At 55.3% G+C, this 27345-nt stretch overlaps 8 protein-coding genes across 8 annotated transcripts; 4 read left to right on the top strand and 4 right to left on the bottom strand.

The window, feature by feature from the left end:
* Positions 1-2837: 2837 nt before the first annotated feature.
* On the top strand, positions 2838-3881 carry CGCA056_v002787 (uncharacterized protein; the record flags this gene model as incomplete). The annotated part of the gene is made up of 1 exon (XM_037318044.1): positions 2838-3881. One exon carries the CDS (start codon positions 2838-2840, stop codon positions 3879-3881), a length of 1044 nt encoding a protein of 347 aa, XP_037183746.1.
* A 1089-nt stretch (positions 3882-4970) lies between these two features.
* CGCA056_v002786 (Pyridoxal phosphate homeostasis protein) lies at positions 4971-5932 on the bottom strand (the record flags this gene model as incomplete). The annotated part of the gene is made up of 3 exons (XM_037318043.1): positions 4971-5476; positions 5599-5770; positions 5843-5932. 3 exons carry the CDS (start codon positions 5930-5932, stop codon positions 4971-4973), a joined length of 768 nt encoding a protein of 255 aa, XP_037183745.1.
* A 555-nt stretch (positions 5933-6487) lies between these two features.
* CGCA056_v002785 (uncharacterized protein) lies at positions 6488-7453 on the bottom strand (the record flags this gene model as incomplete). The annotated part of the gene is made up of 2 exons (XM_037318042.1): positions 6488-7134; positions 7183-7453. The coding sequence occupies 2 exons, from the start codon at positions 7451-7453 to the stop codon at positions 6488-6490; spliced, it is 918 nt and encodes a 305-aa protein (XP_037183748.1).
* Positions 7454-8629: 1176 nt separating this feature from the next.
* Positions 8630-10498, top strand: CGCA056_v002784 (uncharacterized protein; the record flags this gene model as incomplete). The annotated part of the gene is made up of 1 exon (XM_037318041.1): positions 8630-10498. The coding sequence occupies one exon, from the start codon at positions 8630-8632 to the stop codon at positions 10496-10498; it is 1869 nt and encodes a 622-aa protein (XP_037183747.1).
* Positions 10499-11020: 522 nt separating this feature from the next.
* Positions 11021-11991, bottom strand: ash1 (Histone-lysine N-methyltransferase ash1; the record flags this gene model as incomplete). The annotated part of the gene is made up of 3 exons (XM_037318040.1): positions 11021-11440; positions 11559-11627; positions 11731-11991. The coding sequence occupies 3 exons, from the start codon at positions 11989-11991 to the stop codon at positions 11021-11023; spliced, it is 750 nt and encodes a 249-aa protein (XP_037183742.1).
* A 5745-nt stretch (positions 11992-17736) lies between these two features.
* CGCA056_v002782 (uncharacterized protein) lies at positions 17737-20236 on the top strand (the record flags this gene model as incomplete). The annotated part of the gene is made up of 4 exons (XM_037318039.1): positions 17737-17848; positions 17905-19780; positions 19903-20170; positions 20225-20236. 4 exons carry the CDS (start codon positions 17737-17739, stop codon positions 20234-20236), a joined length of 2268 nt encoding a protein of 755 aa, XP_037183741.1.
* Positions 20237-20750: 514 nt separating this feature from the next.
* RRP12 (Ribosomal RNA-processing protein 12) lies at positions 20751-24568 on the top strand (the record flags this gene model as incomplete). Its single annotated transcript, XM_037318038.1, has 2 exons — positions 20751-20819; positions 20876-24568. 2 exons carry the CDS (start codon positions 20751-20753, stop codon positions 24566-24568), a joined length of 3762 nt encoding a protein of 1253 aa, XP_037183744.1.
* A 505-nt stretch (positions 24569-25073) lies between these two features.
* On the bottom strand, positions 25074-25895 carry vti1 (Vesicle transport v-SNARE protein vti1; the record flags this gene model as incomplete). Its single annotated transcript, XM_037318037.1, has 3 exons — positions 25074-25161; positions 25232-25650; positions 25716-25895. The coding sequence occupies 3 exons, from the start codon at positions 25893-25895 to the stop codon at positions 25074-25076; spliced, it is 687 nt and encodes a 228-aa protein (XP_037183743.1).
* Positions 25896-27345: the final 1450 nt, after the last annotated feature.

The following is a 27345-nucleotide window of genomic DNA, read 5'->3' as shown; positions in this document are numbered from 1 at the left end:
GGCATATAGATCAACGCAGGACCAACTCGTTCGTCAGCGGTCAAGGGACGCCTTGGCCGCTGGCACAATGGTGTGAGGTTTAGGATCAAGGAGGGTGGTGTGGAGGATATGGGTTCGAGCCTACGCGACGACAGGCAAAAACTACCGATCGATCGAAAATTCCCGGCTTGTGCACCAGAGATTAGCCCACACCGGTGGGTGAACTCTTTTGCTATTCTTGACCTTTTACATTGCTGTCGCATTTCATTTTGTTTCGCGGCAATCGAATTTGAGATGTACTGCGTTAGATCTATTATTTGTGCTGATATCCAACTGGGTTTGAGCGTCACTTGTGTTGTGATATCTACCCCTGAAGATGAACTGCTGTGATCGCATCCCACATAAACAGACACTGGTAGACTGAAGCCCCACCTCCCTCCCATAGCACGACCTCTCCAATGATAACAAATAACACCAGCGACAGATACACAGCGTCAGTTTGTCAATTGGATGGGTCGCTCAACCTGGCTGGGCAGCGACTCCTTGGATCCTTCGTTCGCATTGACCCAGCGCAGGCGTTGCAATTGACAGCCGTCCAGACGCTTGCCATCAAGATGGAATCAATGCGAGTATCAAAACTATCGATACACTGCTCTCTTTTAGAAGAAACCCGTGGTCAAGCTAGCAGGATATAAACGCCCCCTGAGAGTCTGCAGACATCCAGCCATCGTCCAACAGCCGTTATGCCCATTCCTTGATCGCGACCGACGCATAATCCTACCTTGTCCTTTTCATGTACACTATCTGTCTACCAATATCATATTTCTCAGTCTCTCTTCGCAGTCTCGAAAGGTAGGGGAGAGGAGAGGGCGTCCCGTCTTCGGTAGTGCGGCACCAACCCGGATGTGCTCTCTCTCCCTCTCTCTCTTCCAGACGCTTCTTCGATGACCCAGATAGTACTACGGGGTGATTGCGAAAAGAACACCAAAAGGGTTGAAATCGTCTCCCAGGCATGAAATTTCGGCCCCTTCACACCCGGGGAGCATCCTGGGCAGGCAGAACAGGAGGGCCAAAGCAGTGCACCGCCACCAAGCTCGCGCTGTACACCTTGTCGGAAAAGATTCAGATGCGCACTTGACTCACATTGTGACGTTTTATTCGCCAATTGATGGCCTTGAGAGGCGCTGGACGCTCATTTACGGCCACTTACACTCCTATCCTGCTGGCTTGTAAACCACATGTCGTTGTTTTACGGACAAGGGTGCCTGGCGGAGATGGCTTGCGGGGAACCTTAAAAATTTCCGCGGACGCACATGTCCCCGATTTTTCCAGGAACACCCGTGCGAGGGCGTCCAGCAGCCCAATCAGGTTGATCGCTCCCCTGGCTCTCGTTACCAGTGCCTGACTGCCCCTGATTCCAATGTAAGCGCAGCGCCCCGATAATTTCGACGACATCGCTCGGCAGAAACCACTGGATGTTCTCAATTGCTCGCGACTGCCCATCCAATTTGAACCAGACTGATAGCATTCCAATCGAGTCTGTAGTGAGGTTTTTGAGAATTGTGACGGAACCCGAAAAATTGCCTGTCCACCCTGACAATTCGGTAAACCCTGGTGCCTAGGCAGGCGTGTAAGTCGACTTGATATGCGCATAACACCGTCATTTTCTGCAATTCTTACCCATCCACACCGGCAGAAAACCTCTTCAGCGCTTCTTTTTGCTTCTCTGGCGTCGTCAAGCTTTCCCCTACAAACCTTCAGCATCTTATCGTGTTGCTTACACTGTCTCGCTCGCCAGCAATGCCCCAACTCATGGCCAACAGGCTCAAGACTTACTCACTCGCCCGTATTATTGTCTACCCAGGTCCCGAACAAAATATCTGCTGATATCAGATATCTGGGGCCATTTGGTATTTTTCAGCCGGGTACAGATGAAGTACTCCAGAGGATAGCCGCGCATGGATGGCTATGGAGCAGGTCGTGCCCTCGTCATTGGTGCGCAGCTGCCAATGCCACATCCTCATCGAGCTTCAAAACCCCTTTGATCTTCTTCAGTACGGACTGTAAACTCAACTGGGCGGCGTCGTGAAGCCTCAAGTCGTGAACATAGAAGGTGCAATGTGGTCAACCCAAATGGGGTGGCAACTAGCCAGAGTCATCGGGGGAATCACCAGACAACTTCCAGGTGTGAAATGGCTGTTGAGAGTTGAAAGGTCTGTAAACCTATATGCCAAAAGCTCGAGAGGTTCCTAGTGTCACAGTATATAGAGCAAATCTCGCAGCTCGAGTAGTCTGCCTTGTTTCTTCCCTCCTCTGCATCCTCGTAACGATAGGTCAGATTCTCTCTAGTCTTCCATCATCTTCACGATAGATCACTGCCCTTCCATTCGTCTGAATAAACCGTACAAACGTGTTCGGTTTATACACACTTTTACTTCTAGCCCTCCCCCCTTTTACCCCGTGTGGCCTAATCAGCGGGCAATACTACATACACCCCCTGACTCTACCGACATATCGAAGCAATGAATTACCAGATTCAGAACGAGCAGTCTGGCATGGAGTGGGCCGTCAACCAAGAGGACTATCACCCCTTTGACACCCCCGCAGATCCGGAGGGTCAAGCCTTATACGAGGCGCTCATCGAAGAACTCGGAATCGAGTTGCCGCCCAGCAACCCCGAGCAAGGCATGGTAGCTAACGCTACTGACGGGGTGAACAATGACCAGGCTTCCTTCTACTCACAGGCCCTCCCCAAGGCCAACTACGACGACCTTTCTCGCCGCCTCTCCCGAGAAGAGATGGACTCCTTCACTACGAATACTTTGGGCCCCAACAACCTCTTGGGATTTGAGCGAGACATGAGAGTTGACAATGAGCAAGCTCCCGTCCACTCACAGCCCTGCTCCCAGCTGCCCCGCTTCAACTCCCCATACTACCCCTACGGTAACTACCAATCGAATGTTACCAACACCTTGCCCAGCCAGCCCAGCCAGTCCCAGTACGTCAACTCGGCTGAGCTTCACAACAACGGCAACAACGAGGGCAACGGCAACGATGAGGGCAACGGCGACGACAAGGGCATCAGCAACAACAACTTCGGGGTGGGTGCCCCACCTCAGCCTCTCATCGTCCCTGAAGCCCTCAAGCCCAACACTGCGGGCAACAGGGTGAAAAAGGCCGGGGGCAAGAAAACTGGCAACAAAAACGGCAGGAAGATCGGCCAACGTGCCTGCGATTCGTGCAGAAAGTCGCATCTAACATGCAAGACCGAGACGGGCGCCAATTCTTGCAACCAATGCTTGGAAAAGAAGACGCCTTGCAACCAGGGATCGACAGCTGACAAACGCACGAAGAAATCCAATGAGCAAGGTTTGCTTAATACTGTCGATGCATGTAAGAAGTACCTCAAAGATCTTCTGATTCTGATCTTCGGCATGCACGACGCGAAGCCGGAGATAAAGCAGGGAAACATGCCATTCATCAGGAAACTGCTATCAAAAGACCATCCCGATCCCAGCTTCATAGTTGAATTCTTCACGACTAAGCCCCTGGATGAGGTGACTGCCCAGGCTCGTGTTCGCCTGGATGCGCTCGCCAATCTGCAATTGGACCTCGAAGGCATTCACCGTGTTACCGAGATGCGCAAACATACAAAGCTGTGCATCGAAAGAACCAGGGAGCATGTCATAACGTTGGGGCGATACCTCCACGTCCTGATGGATGGTACATACGATGCTGAGAGCGTCGATTTTTCCTTGGCGACTGTTGTTGGGTCGCCGGCCCCGTTCAGTCAGATCGGCCAAGAGATAAAGACCGGATTCAGCCACTCTGATAGCGGCATTTATGTCGACAGTCTCGTTGGCTGTTTCGACAGAATGGTCGCAACCATCTCGGGCAAGTAAGAGTCTCCGAGAGACGTGAAGAGACGAGGAAGAAGAAGAGAGATGGAGAAAGACGGGTGGAGACAATGGAGGCGACGGGAACGACGGGAACGACGGGAACGACGGAGACGACGGAGACGACGGAGACGTGCGACATGACTAATGAGAACGATAGGGCCTTCCAAGGAAGACCAATAACGCACAACATACTCTATTATCACGAATTTGTTTGTTGTTTATCTTCATCTATAATGTGACGTGATATGATGACATTTACTTCCAATATATCTACTTGCGTCATTCGCAAACTTTCAGCTACTCACATCTATGACTCTTTCTTGCACCTGAAAATGGGAAAGGGAGGAATGGAGCCATCCAGAAACGTTCCCCCCAGCAGATTCTTTCCCCGAAGGATGTTTCCCAGCGACCTACGAGGGTGTTCAATACCCTGCGGGTGGTGAGTCAGTGAGTTCACCTCAGTTATCCATCGCGACTGCCCCTTTGGTCAAAAGAAGGCGTTTCTACTGATTGTTCTCTGAAAATAGGAAACCATTCACTTTCGGCTATCCAGGCACAGCATATATCAGCGGCTGTACACCCACACACACGACTTCCATTACCTAGGACGTCCCGGCTGCCAAAAACATCCAAATAGAGTGTTTTTAAGTACAAAACCACAGGACAATGACCCAGTCCCAGTCATTATGCGGCGGGCTGTTACACGAGATCCTAGCTACCATAACATTAGTGTTTGCACTCGGATCTTTGCAGAATGGGTATGTTATCGGTCATACTTGAGAGGAGAACTGTATTATCTAGTTGCATAAGTCGTGTATTGCGGTATTGCTGTCCACACCTGACACTTCATCGGCCATTGAAACGGTCAGTCTTTGAAACATCACGGAGTCCTACACACTCTGCGCAGAAGATCATTGGGGATCTACCAAAAAGGCCCCCAAGACTATTATTTACGAGAGACGTATTAGCAAAACCCACTTATATGGATAGAGCCGCTGACCAAGGGAAAGGGAGCAAGAAAAGAGAAAGTCTAAGCGTCGCATTGTATGCTGTACCAAGCCGTAACTCGCCACCAAGTGCGAGCCCACTTCTCTAAACCACCACCTTGGCGTCACTCTTTGGCCCCCTCTCTCCAAAAATCGTGCTTCCAACTCTGACCTCCCCGCTCCCCAGTCGAATGGCTCCCTCAAAGTCCTCACTCATACCCATGCTCAGCTCCAGCTCCCTCTCAAGCCCCAGCTCCTTGGTAACCAGATCCCTCTGCTCCCTCAAACACAGAAAATCCTCGTTCTCGTTCTCGAGCGTCGTCGCCTTGCTCCGCGCGATGGCGCCGATCGTCATCAGGCCCAAGAGTCTCAGCGACGGACAGTCGTTCTCGACAGCGCGGCAGAGAGCGACCGTCTCCTCGCCGGGGGACGCGCCGGACTTGGACTCCTCACCCGAGGTGTTAACCTGGACGTGGATGCCGAGGGGCGCGGCGTCCGGGCTGGAGGCGATGAGCTCTGCACGGGAGGTGTTGAGGAGCTGGGCCTTCTTGAGGGTGTCGACGGATGACACGCAGAAGAGGTTTGGGATCTTGGCGAGCTTCTTGGCGTGGGCTGTTGCGCTGTGTCAGTCCGTCTCATTTATTCTCAGTCTTCCTTTCACTTCGATTTTAAAAAAAAGTTGTCTCACTACGAGAGATGATGAGATGTCGTACAAAGGAAATAGGTCAACGTACTAGACTGCAAGCCGCCGATGAAGTGCCACTGGATACTCCTCGGCAAAAGCTCCGCCTTCTGCCCCAACTCCTGCGCGTAGTTCTCTCCGAAGTGAAGCTGCGGTGGCGCGGCCTGGTGAAGCGCGAGGACGTCGTTTGCCGGCTTCAACTTGGATACGGCCACCAAGCGGACCTTGTCATCGTCTTGTCAGCGACTTTTCATTCCTGATTTGGCGGGGGATATGACACCCCGCGGGAAACTCACATTGCGGCCCGCTGCAACGGCAGTGACGCGCTCTTGCACAGCCTGCAGCTGCGAAACGAGCGCCTTTGCTCTGGCGGGATCGATCTTCATTTCGGGCTGGGCGTCTGTCATTGCAGGGGTGCGGGTTTTGAGGAAGTTGGTGACGAGGTTCAAGAGAGTGAGTGACGAGTGAGGTTGGCGTAGAGTCATGGATTTCCAGTGTCTTCCAATGGAGGCCATAAAGGGCCTAACAATTGTGGGGCAGGTGGACTCCAAATTTGGCAGAGATGTGCCGGATCTGTGTTAGGGCATTGTTCCAACTTCAAAAATGCGCTTTCATTTACACGTCCGGTAGGACTTGATACTGAAAATGATCCCAGAGCTTAGAGCTTTTGCTCAATGCGTTGAGGAAAATATGGATTCAGGCATTGGTATGTATGAGATCTGACGCCGACGTGGGACAAACTCAGACGACGAAGATCCACGATGGATGGTTTCAGTTGTAAATATTAATTAATTAGAAAGATGGCGGCGGACATCATAACTATCCGAAGTAGACCTCTATTTACAGGATCAATTCAGCTTGTAGTATGTCCGCTCTCAGCAGAGCACTACGCCTCACTTACACCGTTCCACACCTAAATAAGATAAATTGCTTCCCTGGTCTCAACGTCGATGGGACCCAGCAAGTTCATTTGGGTAGTTGATGCTGACCGACGAGACTTCTTGGGGTTCTCGCGTCCCAGAGAGCTCCGTCATGGGCGACCGATGCTCGTCGATCGGAGATGGGTATGACGGCGGGGGCGTATGCCGACGCGTCGGGCTAATGGGGCTTACGTTGCTGACTTGATGCGATAGATGAGAAGATCCGTGGGGGTTATGGGCCTGGAACATGTGGTCTCCCGAGGAGTTTGGGCTTGCATAGGCCGAGTCGTGGCGCATCGCAGGTGCCAGATGATGGCGGATATCGTCGTGGCTGGAATGGGAGCGTCCCTTCCGAAGCCAGAACCACCACACCGCAAGTACCACAAGCGCGCCAACTGCGAATGATCCAATGGCAATACCAGCAACAGCGCCTATGGACAGGCTGGCTGAAGAGGCCTTGGCCTCTGTTTCTGCCTTGCTCTTGATGACGAAACCCCTGCTTTGAAGTTCGTTGTCGATGAAGCCCGGAGGGTCGCCCGTCTTGGTGTAGTTCCCGGTCGGATCGACGATCCTCAGCGCAAAGTTTGGGTTACTCTTTATTGATCCTTCTGTGAGACCGTCGCTCTCTCCGACAAACCAAGTATAGTAACCCTGGTTGCGGTTGTTGGCTGCTGTGTGTTAGCCGAAAGGAAAACGAAAAGGTTAAAATAACTTACTTATGAATGAAGCCACTGGAACGCCCTCATCCTTTCCCCAGTGCACCAAAACAAGAGATATGTACGGCACATTCGGAACAACCCAAGTGAGTTGGACCTTTTGGCCAAGCTTATACGTCGTGTTGAGGTTCTGAGTGGTGATTTGGGCCCCCGTCTGGTCGAGTTCAAAGCTCGCGGGGTTAGTGAAGTAGTCACCGCGAGTGGGAGTTATGCAGAAACACAGCAGGCCCAGCAGCACTTGGCCGAGCCAGTGCTGGCGATGCGACAGCATGGTGGATGATTCCTGAGAGAAGGAAAACAATCAAGAGGATCAAGAGAGGGGCGGATCGGGCCTCATAAGGTGCAAATTAGGCCCTCGCGGGGGGTTTTAAGCTCATCTCCTGTCTGCCTTGACTAGACCTAAAGAAGACACCATTCCATAGAGACAGGACATTTGGCATGGGGTTAGAAGCGAGGGTTGCATCCAACGATGGCCTTCCGGGGCCGTTCAATGGCTAAAGACCATGCTGGACTGAAATTGGATGCTGTGCCGCTGGACTACAGCAACACGAACTTAACCGCTAGGGCCAATGTAGACAACACGAGAAGTTCTCATCTGTAGCGGAAAAAGTAAAGTGATGGGGTGGGACGCAGTCATGTTGAGTTGCATCTGCTCTGACCGTATCATCAACAACAGGAGGACACTGGAGTTTCCAAGCAGGTCTGGAGATGTGGAGGTGAGATGGAGACAAAGAGGGACGGCCCCCCAGATGATCCACCAGCCACACTGTACCTGAGCCACGAGCCACTGACCCGCCCTTATCGGGAAGCTACGCAAGCTGTCAAGCCACACCACACGACTAAGGTAGGTACAAATCCCTGCAGCACTGAAAACGCGCCCAGGCCTTTGGGGCGCGGGATGACGGATGACACTTTTGCCCAGCAGCTCCTTGGTTGGTTGGTTCAGATAGATGCTGTGCCGAGTTCCCCTTGCCGCCTACCGTGTCCAGACTCCAGTACCTTGCCGTCGTCAGCGACGGGACCCCCAGCCAGGAAAAAAGGGATGAAAGGACGTTTATCGATGATAAGTCGTCAGCTCAATTTTCTCACGATCGCGTGCCTTCGCTCCTCCTCCTCCTCCTCCTCAAAGTTCCCTTCGAAGCTCCCTTTTCCTTCGTTTAAGATTTTTTGCGTTTTCTCTTCTTTCCCAAACCAACCAATTAGCCTTCGTATTTCTTTGCCATCCGCAGAAGCCAATTGTCCGTCTAATTGGCTTGGCCCTCATCAGAGCTCCCTGTCAATGTCCACCTCTTTTCCCAACTAAGCTTGACCCTCTCCGACCCGAATCGACCGGCCGACAATAGCCTCAATCGAACCCATCATCCCACCGGGTCCCGGCGCTCTGCCAAGCTCACTCTCTCACCGCCGCCGCTTCCGCCGCTGAGCCGGCCGCGAGACCTCGCCCATCATGCCGAAGCAACACATGATATTCGGCCGTCCCCTCCCCCGCTTCGGCACACGACGCATCTCATTCCTCCTCGTCTCAATCTCCATCTTCGCCGTCTTCTCCCTCCTCTTCACCCTGCCGAGCACCATTCCCTCCGGCCCGAGCCTGAGCAAGTACACCGATCACAAGTTCTCCATCCCGGCCGCCATCAAGAACCCCTTCTCCGCCACCAGCCGCCTCAACCCCTTCCGCACACCATCCCACGCACCCCCGCGCCAGCAGAACGACACCTATGGCGAGTCCTCCTGGTGGGCCGACTGGAAGTGGCTCTCCGTTCCTTTCTCCTCCTCCCTGACCCTCGACGAGGAGCGCTCTCTCCTCCCGCCCCTTAAGACCCGCCCGCCAATCTACTGCTACTACGATACCACCATCAAGAAGCCCGCCGATGCAAAGGATGCCGAGAGCGAGCTCCTCCTCACCTGGCGCCGTGCCTGGTGGGCCCGTGGCTTCAAGCCCATCATCCTCTCCGCTGCCGAGGCCATGAAGAACCCCCTCTACGACGAGCTCCAGCGCAACAAGGAGATGGACGCCGATCTCAAGACCGACATGATGCGCTGGCTTGCCTGGGACAACATGCGCGGCGGCCTGCTCGCATATCACACCACCCTTCCCATGGGCTCCCACGAAGATCCCCTCATCGCCTACCTCCGCCGCGGCGAGTACCCCCAGCTCACCCGCTGGAACAACCTGGGCAACGGCCTCTTCGCCGGCGCTGAGAAGGACGTCACTGCCGCCATCAAGGCCACCATGGCCAGCTCCAAGCTCAAGGAGACCAAGGACTTTGTCGCTGCTGCGTCCGAGGACACCTTCAAGATTGACAACTTTCCCAAAGCCATCGCCTACTACGACGTCGACATCATTCAAGACAAATACCCCAAGGTGGCCGAGGCCATCGCCGGTGACCGCGCCGCCGGTCTCAAGGGCCTGAAACAGCTCATCAACGCCCATCTGCACACGACCTGGCAGAACGTCTTCTCCGACGGCATCGCCGTCCTCAAGCCCCTGCCGCAGCACATGACACACCTCATCGACAATGCCTGGCACCTCGCCGACGACCTCTCCATGTGCCCCGAGTCCCCGATGCCCGGCTCCTGCCCGCCCAACAACCCCAAGTGCAAGCCCTGCGTGCCCGCCCAATCCATGCACATCGCCACGCCCCCGCGCTACCGCAACACGACAACCCTCTACACGATCGGCACCGTCCCGCATCCGTATACCACCGTCCTCCTCACGAATCTCAACGACAACATCGAGATCCCCTGGATCCGCCGCAAGTCCGACCGCGACGCCTGGCTGACTGCCATCACAACCGAGCTGATGGGCGTCGGTATCGGCTCCGAGCCCCGCATCCTGCGCTTCAAGGAAGCCGTCGCCGGCGAGTTCGCTACGGCCCACTCCCTCTGGCTGACCGCCGAGAAGGACCTGCCCAAGGACCTCGACTGGCACTTTGGCTTCGCCATTCCCCACAACGCCACCGACGGCACCTCCGAGACCCCCGTCCCCGGCCCCGAGCGCCGCCCGCAGCCCAAGCACGACCCGGCCGATGGCCCCGTCGCCTCCGAGGAGGAGCTCGAGAAGGAGCCGCCGCTGCTAAAGCGCGCGCGGGACATGGGCAAGACCAAGGACCCCAAGGACCTCGCCGTGCGCAGCGCCATCGAGGCGTGGAACCTGGCGGACACGGAGGCGTGGAAGTTTGCGAGGGCGTTCCTGGCGCGGAGGATCGTGGAGAGGAAGGAATGGGAGGATAGCGAGAGCCAATATGCCGGAGGCGTTGGCAGCGAGAAGGGACGGAGGCAGAGTTTGGGGGACCGCTGGCTTGATCGCGACTAAGATTGCCAAAGGGCCGTCGCGTCACCTGAGCGAATGAAAAGAGGGAAAATGAGACAGTGTTGATGATTACGCTGTCGTCGATTGTAGTAGTACGGTAGTACAGGCGTCAGGGGTGCCAGGATTGCGTGTGATGCTGTGTGTTTTTTTCCCCGTTGGTTTCTGGTCGGGCATATCACTGGAGTTTAAGAGTGTCATTTTCTCGTGTAGAATCGAGTGAAGAAATCCAGAAAAATCACGGAACGATGCCTCTGTAGCAATGTGTCGAATGGGGGCTGATGGCTTGTCTATTGTCTAAATCATCCTCTGTTTTATCCCCATTTTTTACGATTTTCTAACCCAGCCCATCTCGTCTTCGGTTCCTAAATTCAATTGACATCGTTTTAGATATGAGAAGCGAGATGTTGAATTCGCAAGGAAAGAGAAACAGGGGGAAAACGTTCAGTTCAGATCCAGTGTGCGCAAGACAAGTTGAGTTGCCTCCCCACGCTTTCAGCGGGCCACCTTTCCGCTACCGGCCCGCATCTACGCAGTCGTGTCACCACCCAACTCGCCGCCCAGCTCTCGGGCACTCGCCCCGTTCCTGCTGCCATTGGCCTTGGATCCGTTGACGCCGTTCTTGGTCGCCTGCGCCTGCTGTGGGGCGTTGTTGCCACCGGCGGAGGATGACTCGGTGTAGGTCCTCAGAGCGGAGCGGGCTGCCTCAACAACGCGCTCAGCGGCCTTGAGCGCGTCTCTCAGCGCTTGGGCGGTCGGGTCGTCATTTCCAGAGCGACCAGAGTCGCGCTCGTCGAGGAGCTCGCGGATGTGGCCGTTGAGCCAGAGGCCTTCGAGCTGGGCGCGGGGCATGTCGCGTGCGCCGGCGATGCGGCCGCGGCAAGACGGGGTGCCGCAGAAGCAGTCGAAGGGCTGGGCCATGTGCCACTCCGTAGAGGGGTAGAAGAACTGTGGTCCGGTTAGTACGGAAGTGATGACCAGGTATATGAGTGAGGTTCTGGTTTCGCGGAACGAGGGGGTTTTCTCGGTCTCGGGATAGAATGTGGCGGATGTCAATCAAACTCACAGTCAGTTCGTCACCTGGCTGGAGTCCTTTCGGGCCAGCCAGAACGTTAAAGTTGCCCGTGTCGAAGATCTATAAATAGCACCTGTCAATCTCACATATTCCCAGGATGACCCTGCCTGTCCGTGCTCGCGGTTCTGGGGACCTGGCGGGAGGGCCCAGGAAGATGACTGACTAGAGACGGTTCGCAGGAGTGGTTGATGTACAGCAGGTCGCTGTTGAGGTTGAGGTGTTTGTCCTTGCCGCACTGGACGGTCGCGTATGTTGGCTCATCTGCCAAGTTGCAAGGCGGGAAAGACATCTTTGCATAGACTGCAAAGGGCGGCAGAGCAACCTTGGAGAAGCTCTTGGTGAGAAACTCAGTTTCGCTCGCCTTGATAACATCCTGGATGTCCGGGTGGGACGGCTGGGTCCAATGGGGCGTGAGTGGTGCCATGGTTGTGAAAGATTTTGAAGTCGAAGACGAGGCCGGTCGTCAGTCGTCTCGTCTAGATGTCGAACGAACAGGGTGCGGTCGCTCGGACTGTGGTTCCTGATTGTTGGGTCAGTCGCGTCGTCACATGTTGAGGGTGGGACATCACCAACGTGGGGGTCTGGTCCGAAGAATGCAAGACACTGGATGAAAATGCGTGAAAAAGAAATTTTAGGGATCAAAACAAAGCTTTTTGTGTCCCCAAGGCTAAGGTGTATATTACAAGTAGAAAGGCTGGTGTATCGAGTGGTCAGACCGTCAGTTCGCACTAATTGGTCGGGGTGGTTGGTGGTTGTGATTGTGAAGAGAGAGAAGAGAGTGTACCAGAACAAGCGAAGCATCGGGGACAACTCCAGGTGTTCTTGTACGGAAGAGGAGGGGTAAGCCGTCTGACATCAACATGTGCCGAGCTTCCCAAGGTTGTCCAAGGTTTCACGAGCATCATGTTGAGGGCCGCAGCCAGTCAGGAGGCTCAATTGTTGCTGGATCGCTCAATCTTCTTCCGCCCTCACATGCATTTGCGCATTGGGTTGCGGGGTGCCCGCTGGTGTTCTGGCGTTGCGGGGCAAGGGATGGGGATGAGCATTGAATTGAGAATCGGGTGCAAGCAATCCAAGACTTGTGAAATCCGTCGGTCCAGCGTCTCCGGCGCTGCACAAGGTCGTACAGCGAGAACAGAAGTGACTCCGGCGCGGACTGGCTCTCGCGGGTAAAAGAGAGGCTCCTTGAAGCCGGCCAATGACAAGAGCCCCGGCGACGAATCCGGTCAAAAGCGGCCCCTCTCCAGCCCCTGACGGTGCAGGTCATGTACGCTGTACACAGCCTGACTAGACCACGGTTAGCCTAGCTGCAAGTCATGATACAGGGTCGGAACGGGGGCCACGGGGTGTGGTTGCTTGAGGGATGCTCGATGTCTGCAGCGCCCCGAATACCCCTCATTGCTTCTCAAAGATATCCCGTCTTGCCCCTCTTTGTGCGTTCTGCTGGTGCATCCAAACTCTTCCTAGTGCTCCCAGAAGAGAGTGGGGGTCCCGGCTGTACTGAGTGGCACTAAACTGGGTGCGGAGTACATTGGCGTCCATTTCCCCCTTTCTCCTAGCTTGCTTTGGCCCGACGGCCGAGGATGATGGCCATTGATGACGAAGACCCTACTTGTTCGAGATGGGTTCTCCCGTCGCCGAAACTTCCACCCTATGCCCCATGCCAGCAGAAGAGGCAGTGGTGGCATGCACGCTAGAAACAGAATTTCCGTCGACGAAGGCCGGGCTATTTGACTTTGCCTATTGCCGGCCTTTGCATTTGCGTCGTTTAGCTAGACATCGTCAAGATCTCCGGCACTTGGAAGCCTGTCCATAAGGTGCCCAGGATGTGCAAGCCGTGTGTGTTTCGACGTTGCACTTCCCCATGCCTTTGAGGTAGTGTTCGACCCAAATGGCACGGTAAGGGTATGATTTTGGTCACACAGCCGGCCATGTTTGCCGCTGGTGGCCCGTATCGCGGAACACTCCTCCATTCCGGTTCTGCCGATATCTAAAGGCTGCAGTCGACCCTGGCAGAGAATGGTGGTGAATACGTTGAGCCATTGTCCAGCTGCCAATTTATTGGCATGCCCCCTTGTACAACAACAAAAGTGTCCCATCCCACCAACACCAGCCAGACTGATGTGACGGTCACGCGTCCACCGCTCGGGCCGCCCTCACATCCCGTCCTCGCGTGCTTCATTGCTGCGCCCGACTCCATCATCGATCGACGACAACCGTAGGACTGCCAGACCTCATCGACCGATTGAGATGATTTCGTTCGTCATGGACTGGTTTTTCAACGTATCTCCGGCATCAATGGCGTGACGGTGGTGTCTGCTGCAAGCGGAAAGGATTTGTTCTCGGCAGAGGCAACATGTGAAGTCGGTAAGTGCGAGCAAAAAGACGGGGGGTTTGCGACGCGCGTGGGCGGCCTTTCGCGGGGTACATTGACCGGAACGGAGCTGCGGACTGTGACTCTCGGGCCAAGTTACCGCATGCAAGACCCGCCGAATCGGCTCGGTTCTAGCCAGGGAGACAACAATCGGTCTTGTGGCAGCATGGCTCTCCCTCAATAAGTCGTAGACGAGTCTCGAATGACGGGCATCCCGGTTTCACTCAGTTTCCCCCATATCAGAGAGCGTAAAGCGGATGGGTCAATGTCGTCCCGTTCAGGCAGTTGTCGTCCATTTCACGGGCCGCTCAATCCCAAATAGGATCCTGTCGCCGTTTTCATGTCCCTGTCGTTTCAGGACGTAAAGCTTGATGACCGGCTCCAGTTGAGGGGCGGGAATGGCGAGCAGCTTCCAGCGAAGCTCAGCTCCAGCGGATAAACACCTGTCAAAACTGCAAATTCCTGTCCAATCTGTCCAATTTCCGGCACATCTCCCGCGGCGCAGGACTGCCCTGCCGAAGCCCAACGTTCAGTGGCCCCGCCCTAGTCGATCTGCCGCTCACCAAACCCAACCTTGACGGCCTGCCTAGTCTAATACGTTCCCACGCTGCGCCCTAGCGTTCGTTTTGAGCTGATGCCAGCGGGGCAGTCGTCTGTTGTGATACAAGAACCCCGAATGAAGCGCGTGCGCAGGCCGCAAGGGCGGCAGAGTCGAGCTCGACACGCCATCTGGACTGACCGTCTTGTGTGTACTGCCGTCTTTCATTATTTGGTCCCGTGTTTGGCCATCGTCAGCTGGACGGACCAAGCAGGTTTTGTATCCCTGTCCGTACCCATGATCCTCCGTGATATGTCCCTGATATATAAAAGAAAGTGTGACAGGTGAGAGCCTGTGCGTAGCTCGACTCCTAGTAGACTTCAGGTCGGGGCCTGTCATATCGGCAAGACTATGAGGGGTTCCTGGGAGGCGCCCGCCGATTGTCTTTTGCTCGTCCTGGTGATCAAAGTATCAAGAGGTTTCATTGCTGCGAGCCACGTGCTCCTTCGGCAGAGATTCCCATAGGAGAACCAAGAAAACATCCTTCCCGTCCCTACCGTCGGGTAACTTGGAAGCTTGGGAGGGCCTCCGAAAGGGCTGTGAGCTCCGCATCCAATCCCTCCCGCCGCTCGAGCGTCTTGGGCTGGCGAAGGTGGGGTGGGGTGGCATGGCAAGGTAAGGCAGGGCCCTAAGAAGCTCTTTAAAAAGATGCAGATGGTCATCCTCCGTGCCTTGATGGCGGTCTTTATCATCCCGTTCGTCTTTGTTTTCCTCGATAACTCGGCTGTTGTAGTATTTGAACCAACGCTCATCCGCACCGGGCCTCTGTCTCGCTTTCGTATGGCGCCTCTTCAACCTTCCTACCCAGGAACATATTTAGTTCCAGACTGGTGCTGGCTGGACAACCAGACGCAGCAAATCATGGGTATCAGCGGCCTTCTCCAAGATATCTCCCGCAACATGCAGACGGCATCAGCATTTGCTCCATTGCAGGAGGGTGACAAGCCACGCCCCAAGCCCCAACCTGATCCTCCGGTGCCTGTCCCCGACAATCCAGACGACAGGCAGCAGGTCTAGGATCCAACTATGTACCAACGATTCTGGATGGTAGTTCGATTCAGCTCTGTGCCGTCCTCCTGGATGCCGACTAGGATAGTACAGAGCTGGGTCATCTCCCACAGCTCCGTCTCCTTGCGCTGTACGACAAGGATCGACTATACAGCGCGTCGTCTCTGGTTTCGGTGTTTCCAACTCGTACGATACGACATGCCAGCACACAGAGCATTCTCAAACCCAAATAGCAAAGCCACATGGCATTTTGACGGAATTGCGGCAAGCTCACATGGGGACGTTACCCTCCTCTGGGATGTTCATGCTTGTCAGCTCAGTTGGGCCAGTTTGCGAGACATCCCTGCGAGGATCTGCCGACTACTGCGCAGGGTAGCATGCACGGCATCCACCTGTTTCCTATTCAGCAACAAGAACCAATGTGGTCACTGCCCATTGGCGTTTTTCTGGGTGTTTGGATTTTCATTTACAAGGGTTTGAGATCTGGGCTCGTGACCGAGGACGAATGCGCGGTTTCCACGTCTCTCTTTGGATAAATCGACTCGATATGGACAAAAGATATTCAACGGTAGTGATTTCCCACCCTATCGGACTGTACGCGTGGAGTGGGGAGAGGAGGTTGGTAATGGCAGAAACTGAAGCAGGCTTGGGGTGTCGATGTTGCCGTGCGGAAGGACGGCAAAGCTGGAGGCTACCTTGTACCTACCTAGGTAGGTAAGGTAGCGAATGGATGGGGCAGCTATGGCAAGATGCGTTGGCAGAAGCGGAAGGGGTATTTCTAATGGCAGCTCATGTTTTCTCGCTTATCGATCCATCTACCTAAGGCACATAATGGCAAGCACTGCAAATTTCCCGTGCCTTCCCTTAGCCAACGCAACGTCGTCGCCTTGGCCACCACCTTCCTTGTCTTCCGTGTTTGTCGATCTGAATTAGTGGGCAACACCTTATATTGACTTCGTGGTTCTTCCTTCCCATTGACTCCAGGTCTGGGACCCAAAGCTTCCCATGCCTTTCTTCCGTGCATCTGAAGAGGCAGTTGCTTCAACAGCTTTTCCAGTTGACTGGATCTCTTGATGTCTTGTTGAGACTGCTCATCACTTTGGGTAATCGTATGCTAGTGAATAGTGTGTGTGTTAGCTTCCCAACAACTAAATCAGTCTTGAGCAGTCTAGAAAGAATATTCATCGACGACACAAAGGAGTGCTGCAAAGATCGTTGTCCCCAACCCTCACAAGCTATAGTGCTGCAGAGGTCTACGCCTTTGAAAGACCTTCGTGCAATTGGTGCCAGTTGACGTTGTCGTATTGGATCACAGAATGTCTCATTTCATCTGTTGTTTCTGTGCCAGAAGGCTGGGTGCTATTTAGTGAAAGCGTTTGCAGCATCCAGCCCGGTGTCATCTTAGGTGCAATTAATAGAAAAAGTCAGTCACAGCAAGTCCATAACTTCACTATTAAGCTGGTCCAGCTGACTCCCTTCACCCTCCTTCCAGACCGGCGCGCCAAGTAGGCACAATTCACTCCTTCCTTCACTTGTCCAAACAGTAGCAAGAAAGACCACCAATAATGCGGCTGTGCTTGCCCTGTTGGCTAGGTTCTCGTTCCTCTTGCCCTTAAGGATTTGCGTTGAAAATTCTTCACTCTCAGCCTGGCATCACACCTTCCCACCTCGTTCTTCCTTTCTCACCCGCACCTTCGCTTCTGGAGAGGACTTGCTGCCCTCTCACCCGTCTGATTGATCTTCAAGTCCCCAAATCTCCTCGCGTACTTCTTCTCCTCACCCTCACCCACCCCCATTCTTCTCCCAACACCACCCACCTCGACCCTCACTGTCGGCCTCACTTTGCTTCACCTCAATTTTGGAACGCGGCAGCTTGCCGAAAAGAGACCATTGCTCCGTCGACCTTGGTAAGTCTATTCGATTCCTGTTGTCGCTGGCATCTTCTTTGCCTCTGTCAATTTCCATTCCAAGCTGCCCTCGTCGTCATCCATCGTTACATTTCGCTAGTTACCTGGACGGCGCTCTACCTTGTTTCTTATCTTGCTCATCCGTCTTGCCGCATCATTCTCATAAGCTTACCTGGCAGATCAACCAATTTCGCTCACTGTAACGCCCGTCGTTGTCACCATCGTCCTTGTTGCCGTAGCTCGGCTTCACCCATCTTCGTCCTCTGTCGTCCGGAGATACCGATGGCTTCCCGAAAGTACACCGTCGACCAGCTCCTGGCCTTAAAGGGATCCAAGCGGGAGCTGTCCATGGAGAAAGCGTTGTTCGAAACAACCAAAGACAGCCAAGTCCTCTGTGCGTACCTACCGCTGTCATTTGTTGCTGTTATGCAAACTGACCGAAGTTTGCAGCCCACATCATGAACCACAGAGTTCGCTACAGAAGAGGCCTGCCTTCCTTGTCCAGAGCAGCCAATGCCGAGGCCCGCAAGTCGTCTTCTACGGAATCGGAGACTGTACCCATTGTCAAGACACAGGCTCCTCCTCAACTCCCCGAGCAAGCCTTTGTCGCCACTGTCGCCGCTGCTGATGCCAACCAGCTCGATGGTCAGGGCAGCCGCCAACTCGACGGACAAGATGCCGAGCCCGAGATTCTGGCCCCCGAGCCAGTATCACAGCGACCGACCCTGCCTGACCAGAAGCGGAAAGGTTTCGAGCAGTTCTACGAGGCCGTACGATCTCCTACGCATGTCCGCGTGACTGCTGGCGGAAGAATTGTACCCAACACTCTTGATCCCTCCCACTCATCGCCCACTGGCAAGGGCAGCAAGGAGAGACTTACAGAGAACAATGGTCAGTTGCCTTTCGGTCAGGCTCAAGCCCCCAATATGCCATTCCTTCCTGGTCACCCGATGATGGCTCCCATGCAGCCTGGTATGCCGGCGATGCCGATGCCTATGCACCCCGGCTACCTCATGACACCTCCGTTTGGCGGCCAATGGTTCTTCCCTCCTCACCCCATGATGCCTATGGGCATGCCGTTCCCTGGCCCAATCATGGGTCCTCTTGGCCCTGTCTATCAGCAGCAGCCTCCCCCTACGCCCATGACGGCCGGCATTCCCCAGACCGCTCCCACCCCGACCCCCACCTCTGGTGACGCCGCTTCTGACCAGTACCTCTCGAGCATTCGACCTAGTATCATCACAAAGAACCAGCTCGCAGGCCTCCGCACCAGTCTCAAGAAAGCTGAGGCACAGCTGGCATACAATCGTCACCAAATCGATGAGCGACACATGGAGGAGTACGCACGCCAGCTTCGGGGGGATATTCAGCACTTCGAGCTCAAGCTCAAGGGGGAGCTGGCTCGCGAGGCCGGCAACAACTTGGGTCGTGAATACTCGGCGGACAAGACTGAGGACAGCGCCGACGCCAAGACCAAGAGCGACGGCGATGACAAGCCGAAGCCTCGCAAGAGGGAGAAGGTCAAGCTAACTGTCGACACCTCTTTCAAGCCTTCTCTGCTGCCCTCTGCGGCTCTGGCTCCCGTCTTCCAGCCGCAGGCTGAGAGTATCCGTGAGCCTAGCGTATCGATCCAGCGAAAGACAGTTCAAGACAAGCCCAAGGATGCCTTCAACGGTGGTAGGTACCACGGCCCCATTCCCGCCAATTTGGAGGAGAGCCGCTATCTTTCCATGCCCCCTACGCCAGCCGACGACGCGTTCTCCAATTTCGCCCGTGATAACGCGGGCCTGGGACTGCCCTATCTTGTTGGGGAGGTGCCTTTCGGACTGGACCCTAGCCCTGATCTTCGCGACTACATCTACCATCGCTCTCTTACGCAAGACGAGGAGATGGCCAAACACCTCTTTTGGACCGATGCCCCCGTGCACCTGCGCAAGAAGTTCCCCAAGTTCGATGGCAAGGACTTCTACCCAGTCTCTCCCGAGAAGCAGCCCCGGCCCGAAGGAAATGTCGTCGAGAAGCTGCCCACGGGAAGACCCGAGAAGGACTACGGTTTCTCGCTGCCTGCCGCTACTGACCTGGATCCGTTCGCGCCTCTGGAGCCATACCGCAATGTGTTGAAGACCAGAACCGTGTCGGCCCGCGAGCGCGACCAGAAGCGAGCTACAAAGTCGGATAATGTGACTTCTCCCATGAAGCCTCGCAGTGGCAACAAGCTTCGCCCGGTAGCTTACTTCAACAGCCAAGGTGTCGAGTCGAAGGAGAGTTCCGGCTCGTCTGACCAGATTGGCGAGACGGAGTCAGAACGGGCGTACTTCAACTCTTGGTAAGTCAGCTGTCATTGTCTCTCATCACCACTTCATTTGGCCTTTCCTGTGCCTTCTGTCGTCTCTCTGTCTTCTATCACCTCCGTCTATCTTCGTCGAGATTATCGCTGACACATTGAAGCGTTCGCGCCTGGTCTGAGCGAGTGACTGCCACTGCGGCCGCTCTTCCCGGCGCCGTCACGTCAGAGAATGCCCAGGGTTACCTTCCGCAATACTCCATCGGCCACGCTGCCGCTTCACTTTCTCCTGCCATTGCCAAGGCCGCAGGACAGCCTGTCCGCTTGTCTCCTGCTAAGGCAAATGACAATGACAATCTTCATGCGGCGCTTAGCCGCCTGGCTATCTCAGCCGATGGTCGGCCCGAGAACCAGCCTCCTCATCGTTCCATTGTAAGTTGTTTGTGGATAGACCACATCGAGAAAGACACTGACCGTCGCGCACAGCAAATCAAGTAAGCGCATCACATCGAACGTTGCGAGAAATTGCTATCCAATGTATGATTATGAAGTGCGTTCAGAAGCCCAGATCAAGGCATGATTTCAAGTATTCAGGGGTGTAATGACGAATAATGGTATGAATACGATCAAAACGAATGGCAGAAGGACAAAAACAGATGCAATAGAGAATTGATATACTACACGGTCAAGAATGCCTTGTTCGTAGAGTGTCAGAGGCCAAAAGCCAACTTTGCTTGGTATTCAGGAATGGTGAATGAACCCGTCCATCAATTGTGATTACGATGTTGCTCGAGCGCAAGCCGGTTGATGGGACAGTGCGAAGGTAGGGAATTTGCCCGATATACGACGAAATGCACTGTATACATTTGCGATAAGCGAGGGGCGGGGTGTGCTACGATAAGGATTTTTTTTTTGCGCCTGGGAAAAAAATTTGGGTGGGAATCGCTCTTGGAAGCATCGGTCCCATCGTCTTCCACAGTTGGTCCCGACGGATTGGAACACGACAAGCACAATGTCGACTCCAACTCTTGCCGAGAAGCTGGACAAGATCCGGTCCCCCGGCCTCCAGAGCCAGAAGAGGGTATGGTTTGCTCGGGTCATTATTTTCTTGAGGTTATGTCACTGACCGACGTCAAGACCGCAGTAGTCCTCGAGGCGGTCGACACGACATTGAAGGAGCAGAAAACTGAGCCTACACCGACCGGCTACTTCGCCGCCCTTTTGGCCCTGCTCACACAAGCAGTCGAGAGCGGCAACGTTGCCTCCGAAACAACGACCTCCGTTGTCTACCTGCTCGATACCGTTACTCCGTTTGCGCCCCAACCAATCCTCCGAGCGAAGTTCACCCAGATCCTCACTTCCCTCGCCCCCGTCCTCCTCCTCGAAGATGCCGAAGCCCTACTTCTCAGGTCCTCCATCGGCTGCCTGGAGTCTCTGCTGCTCGCGCAGGACTCCGCCGCCTGGGAGCTGGGCATCACCCAAATCGGCCCCCGAAGAGCCGTTGCTGGTCTGCTGAACCTTGCCCTCGACCATCGCCCGAAGATCCGAAAGAGGGCGCAAGAGGCCCTACGCAAGGTTCTGACGAACCCGCCTCCGAGTCCTTCGCTAGATCACCCGGCCGCCGACATGTGCGCGCACACCGCTCTTGCGAACCTAGAAGATCTGGCCACCAAGGCTGCGCAGGCCAGGAAGCAGAAGAATGGAGCCGAGTCAGCGCACGATCCTGCTCTGATCCACGCCCTCCAGCTCATCAAGACCGTCGCGTCCTCCAGTGGTGGTTGGCCCAGCAAGAAGATTGAGTCTCTGTGCGAGCTGCTCCTGGGTATTTCCAGATCAGGCAACGAGTACATGACTATGGCCTCTTTTGAGATCTTTGAGATGATTTTCGAGGGAATGGCCGATGAGGTTGCTTCGGCCAAGCTCCCCCGACTTATGGAGATCATTTCCGAATTGCGCCCTGCTGCAAACGACACCCAGCTTATTCCGCCATGGCTCGCAATTCTTTCAAGGGGCTACGACGTTTCTGCGCAGCTTGAGCCCGAGGATGTGTTTCAGAACTTGCCCGAGATCTTCTCCATGGTCGCCCAGTACCTGGAGTCTTCCGCCCACAACATCCGTGTCTCTGCGTCTGAGTGCCTAGTCTCGTTTCTTGCAAACTGCGTTCCTAAGCAAGTCATCCTCGAACCATCCATCTACGACGAGAAGACTCTGGACAAGATTGCCAAGATTGCAGAGACCCTTCTTAGCGTAAAGTATCAGCAGGCTTGGATGGAGAGCTTCAATGTGTTTGGAGCCATGTTTGATTCCCTGAGGTGGCGCGCTCACCCCATGATGCTCAACATCACCAAGGCCGTTGGCGATCTTCGTGGTAGCGATTCTTTCCAGGGCAAAAAGGAGGCCGATGAGGTCATTGGAAAGGCCATCCGCGCCATGGGCCCTGAGGCGGTGCTCTCTATCCTTCCCTTGAACCTGGCCAAGCCTGTGAAGGGCCAGCAGGGTCGTGCGTGGATGTTCCCCATCCTCCGCGACTACGTCAGTAACACCAACCTTGCTCACTTCCGCCGCGAGATGGTTCCTCTGAGTGAGCTCATGTTCCAAAGGGTCCTGGACCATGGTAAGGCGGAAAAGACGATGGAGGTCAAGATCTTCGAGACTCTCGTGCAACAAATTTGGGCGACTCTGCCGGGATACTGCGACCTTCCCCTCGACCTGACTGAGGCATTTGACCAGGGTTTTGCCGAGCTTCTGGCGAACATTTTATACAAGCAGGTTGAGCTGCGCCTGGAGGTTTGCCGTGCGCTCAAAATCCTTGTTGAGTCGAACCAGGCCATCGCCTCTATTGAGGACGCTGAGGAAGACCTCGTCCTTCAGAGCCGAGTCTCCAGGGCCATAGCGAAGAAGAACCTGGAGCACTTGGGCGGGTTTGCGGCCAATATGCTGGCTGTCCTCTTCAACGTCTACACGCAGACCCTGCCCCAGTCAAGGGGACCTATCCTACTTACTATCAACGCTTTCCTGAGCGTCACTCCCGAGAAGGAGCTTGTTGAGACCTTCGATCGCGTCAGCAAAATGCTCGCAGCGGAACTGCAGCAGACTGCCGAGCAAGAGAAGCCCAAGCAGCAGCAGAAGTCCTCGGAACAAATGCCGTCAACAAGCAACACGCTTATGGATCTGATCATCACCATCTCGGTCTACCTGCCCCGTGAAAGCTTCTCCGCTCTTTTCGAGATCGCCGCCGTCATCATTTTCAAAGAGAACGAGCCGCAATTGCAGAAGAAGGCCTACAAGCTGGTTCCTCGTCTGGCCGAGTCCGAGACTGGCAAGCTCGCCCTCCAAGAGCGCACCGACGAGCTGCAACAAATGTTCCTCAACAGTGCTGAGAAGGTCTCCGCTCCAGCTCGCCGTGAGCGTCTGGGCGCCCTCTCATCTCTCCTCGCCTTCATCCCCGACAACTCTCTTCACTTCATCCCCGCAATCCTTAGCGAGGTCGTCATCTGCTGCAAGGAGAACAACGAGCGCGCCAGAGAAGCAGCCTATGACCTTCTCGTCCAGATGGGCCAGCGCATGGAGGCCGCCAACAACGCCACCATTGACAACTCCAAGGTCCCGCACATGCCCGCCGACGCACCCGCCGGCAAGGCCAACATCGAGGAGTTCCTCACCATGGTCAGCGCCGGTCTCGTCGGCAGCACGCCGCACATGATCTCCGCCTCCATCACGGCCCTCAGCCGCGTTCTCTACGAGTTCCGGCGTTCCTTCAGCACAAACACCCTCGCCGACCTCGTGCAAACAATGGACCTCTTCCTGACCTCCAACAACCGCGAGATCGTCAAGAGCGTCCTGGGCTTCGTCAAGATCTGCGTCGTCAGCCTGCCCTCGGAGCTCGTCATCCCCCGCCTATCGAGCCTGATCCCTAATCTCATCATCTGGGGCCACGAGCACAAGGGCCACTTCAAGAGCAAGGTCCGCCATATCCTCGAGCGCATGGTCCGCAAGTTCGGCTACGAGCTCGTCAACCAGAACTGCCCCGAGTCCGACCGCAAGCTCATCAACAACATCCGCAAGACCAAGGAGCGCAGCAAGAAGAAGAAGGAGGCCGCCCGCCAGGCCGGCGAGGAGAGCGACGAAGACGGCGACGCCCGCCACGGCCGCAAGTTCGACAACGAGCTCGACCAGGCCCTCTACAGCAGCGACTCGGACGGCTCTGATGACGATGATTCCGACGACGGCGAGGGGGCCGCCGCTTTCAAGGCCAAGCGCGGCAACCGCAAGGGCGGAAACACGTACATCGTCGAGGACGAGGACGAGCCGCTCGACCTGCTCGACCGCAACGCTCTCGCCAACATCTCCTCGACCAAGCCCGTCAAGATGCGCAAGCCGGCACGGTCCAAGGCGAAGACGGACCTCGACGGCAAGCTCATCCTCGGCAAGGACAGCGACGACGAGATGGAGGTCGACGGCGGCGCCGGCGAAGGCTCCGGCGTCAACGCCTACGTCGCGGCGCTCAAGGGCAAGGATGTCGCCCGCAAGGGCCGCGGCGGCAAGCTCAAGTTCAGCAACAAGCGCGGCCAGGACGACGAGGACATGGAGGACATGGACGAGGGCGACGCGGCTGCGGTCAAGGCGCAGGTCGACAGGAACAGAGGCGGCGCCGGCGGCAGGCCTTTCCGTGGCGGCCGTGGTGGCCGTGGCGGTGGTGCGCGCGGCGGACGCGGGGGCAGAGGCGGTATCGCCGCCGGACGCAAGGGGCTTGGTGAGGAGAGGAGACGGGGCCCGATGTCTGGTGGTGGTGTGAACAAGGGCCGCGGCAGAGGTGGTGGCCGAAGGTAGTGGATACGTCTGGTATATGTGTGTGTGTTTTTTCTTTGGGATGTACAGTCTGATTATACCCGTCTAAATGAGGTAAAAAGCGATCCCTCTTTTTCGAAAAGGGTCTTTCACGTGGCGTCTTAACGGCAGGTAGAGAAAAAGAAGAACGAAATTGGTATTTACAAACGAACGACTCGTGATCCCATCTATTTTATGCATGACTTGCAAGTTTGTGTTTGGTCGTAGCACGGTTTGATTAGAATAAAAGAGAGAGAGATAGAGATTGAGAGAAAGACGTCCCTGTTGCGACTTACGGCCGGCTTAAAACCCAGACCAGGGGCTTCATCTTTTCACATCGTTATATAACATGCATTGAAGCCCATTCTCTTTGCATAAAACTCGCGGGGGGACACATAATACAACAACCCCACGAAGCTCCCGAGAAACCAAAGGTACATCGTGATGATAAACGTACAACCCAAAACTCCGAACCCAGTGGGTGACTGCTGCTGCCGATGCTGCTGCTTCACCTGAACTTGCTGAAAATAACGGCGACAATAAGGAGAACGAGGATCGTGATGATGGAGATGGTAATCACCCGATTGGTAGCCATCCTACAGCGTACCGGCGTTAGTATTTCGCGATCATTCAACTCCAGTAGATGGGGAAAAGGACGATATTTACCTACGGGCCATCCCCCGCAGTGTCTTGACACTGCGGTCCACGTATCCCTCGCTCTCAAGGAGGCGGTCATGGGTGTGCTGGATGGTTTCGCGCTGGCGGTGCAGATCAGCAAGGGTGCTGGCGCCGATGGACTCCGTCTCGTTAGCCAGAGCCTGGGAGGCCTTGAGGCGCTGAGTGGAGCGGTCGAGACGGTCGGTGCCGTTGAGCAGCTGCTGGCGCTGCTCGAGCTGAACGTCTTGGCCGGAGCCTGATGGGTTGTCGGTATAGCGAGCGCCGAAGAGGGCGGCGCGGTCGTCGGCAAGGGAGCGGAGCTTGCGCTTTTGGGAGTCGATGTCGGATTCGTGGTTGCGGAAGCGGGCGTTGATCTTGGAGCGGAGGGTCGTGGGGATGTTTGCCTTTTCGAGGCGCATCTGGGCGAGCTGTGATATGTCACTGTTAGCACCCTCTGAACCGACTTGCTTAGGGTTATGGGGCTCGCAATTACAAGTTCATCTGCCTCCTCGAGGGCGCGCTCTGCGGAGCTGAGAGCTGCTTTGCGCGGCTCGCCCGAGAGCTCGGGGATCTGGTCAAGCTTCTGGACCAGGTCGGCCTGGACGAGCTTGAGCTCGGCTTCGTAGTCGCTGAAGCGCTCAGAGCCGGGCTCGGTCTCGAGAGGGTTGGACATCTTGGGCGAGTGCTGCGTCGAAGTCGGCGGTTTCGAGGATGATCAGAGGGCTCGGCCAAGCAAGCGGGAGAGATGGTGTTCGCCCTCGACGGCGATCAGGAGACGGCGGGTACCCGGGATGGAGAGCGGAGCGCCTCCTTTATGGACTTCTGCGTGTAGTCTAACGGCGAATGCGGATGTCGTTTCGTCGGAAGTTGAATTGCATAAACAGAAAGGGTTGTCGGGAACGTTGGTGTTGTAGGAGCGCTGGAACGGCCGGATGCGATCAAAGGGTGGGATGGGGGGCGAGCGATTGCGTTGTTGGAAGGTCGTCGGTCGCAAGTAGCATGCGTAAGTCTGGACTGGCCTTGGCGACATCATGCTCCCGAGTGGCTGGTGCTCCAATGGGGTCCAACGAGGCGCTCAGGTCCACAGTGGCTAGTGCCCGGCCGGTGCCTGGAGAAGAGACGCCAGAAACACGTGACCAGTCTGGACCGTGCACCGGCTGCTGGCCCCGTCCGCTGCAGGCATTTAACGGCAGTTTGGCGGCGCAAACGAAGTTTTCCCTTTCTCTTCTTTTTTTCTTCAAGTTGATTATACCCCCGGTTCGAGGAAAACCGGCTCTGCGTCGACTGGCATTTCGGTGCCTGACGGACGTCGAGTTGAACTTAAGCCGGGCAGAAGGATGGTGGGTGTCTCCTTTCGGGGGGATGCTTCGTCACGTCGCTTTTAAGAATTGGGAACTCGATCTCACGTTTTCCGATCCCGTTGAGTGCTCGACATTTTTTTCCATCGTAGACAATTATTTGAAGTCTCCAAATGATTTGTGTCTCGTAAGCCAGCGACATGAACGCTGCTACGATAGAGACACTGCCGCGTACGGCTCACTCTTGGCCTGAAGTTCCCGCAGTGACCTATGTCAGTGGATATTCAGCTGGTGCAGATCCCAAGCACCAGGCAACCGCAATATGGAAACCTTCCCGTTCAGACGATGAACCTATTGCCAAGAATCACAACATGAAGTTGATGTCTCGGCATAAAGATTTTCTGAAAGTCAAGCTCAAGTACATATGCCGGGTGTGAGAATATCTATCTGCCTGATGTCCGACGCAATGCCACGTCTGAAGACAGGGACTCAATATTGCGTGTCCGTCTCGTGAGTTACAGTGTAGGCAGACCGACTACTTCTTGAAATTTTCATGTGAAAGTTATCCACTATCGTCCATGTAGGCCAACCAGGCACCGAGAGGACTGGAGGCATATGGAGAAATTTCTGATGGTAGAGGCGTTGGAAGTGACGGGATTTTCAGCAGACGCTTTCTGCGCGCTTACCAGGCGCATCGATCATCTGTCATGCGCCACGACACAGAACCTCGTTCGCAACACAATACATCTGCCTAACTGCAGTCGAATGGTTGGAACCTGCCTTCGCCCACAAAGACCACTTTGGATCGACTCTCGCCCTCACTTT

Source organism: Colletotrichum aenigma (assembly GCF_013390185.1).
Source record: "Colletotrichum aenigma strain Cg56 chromosome Unknown KSG_Cg56_contig02, whole genome shotgun sequence".
Taxonomy (NCBI): Eukaryota; Fungi; Ascomycota; class Sordariomycetes; order Glomerellales; family Glomerellaceae; genus Colletotrichum; species Colletotrichum aenigma.
Note: the sequence above shows the minus strand (reverse complement) of the source record. Positions and strands in the feature narration are given on the sequence as shown.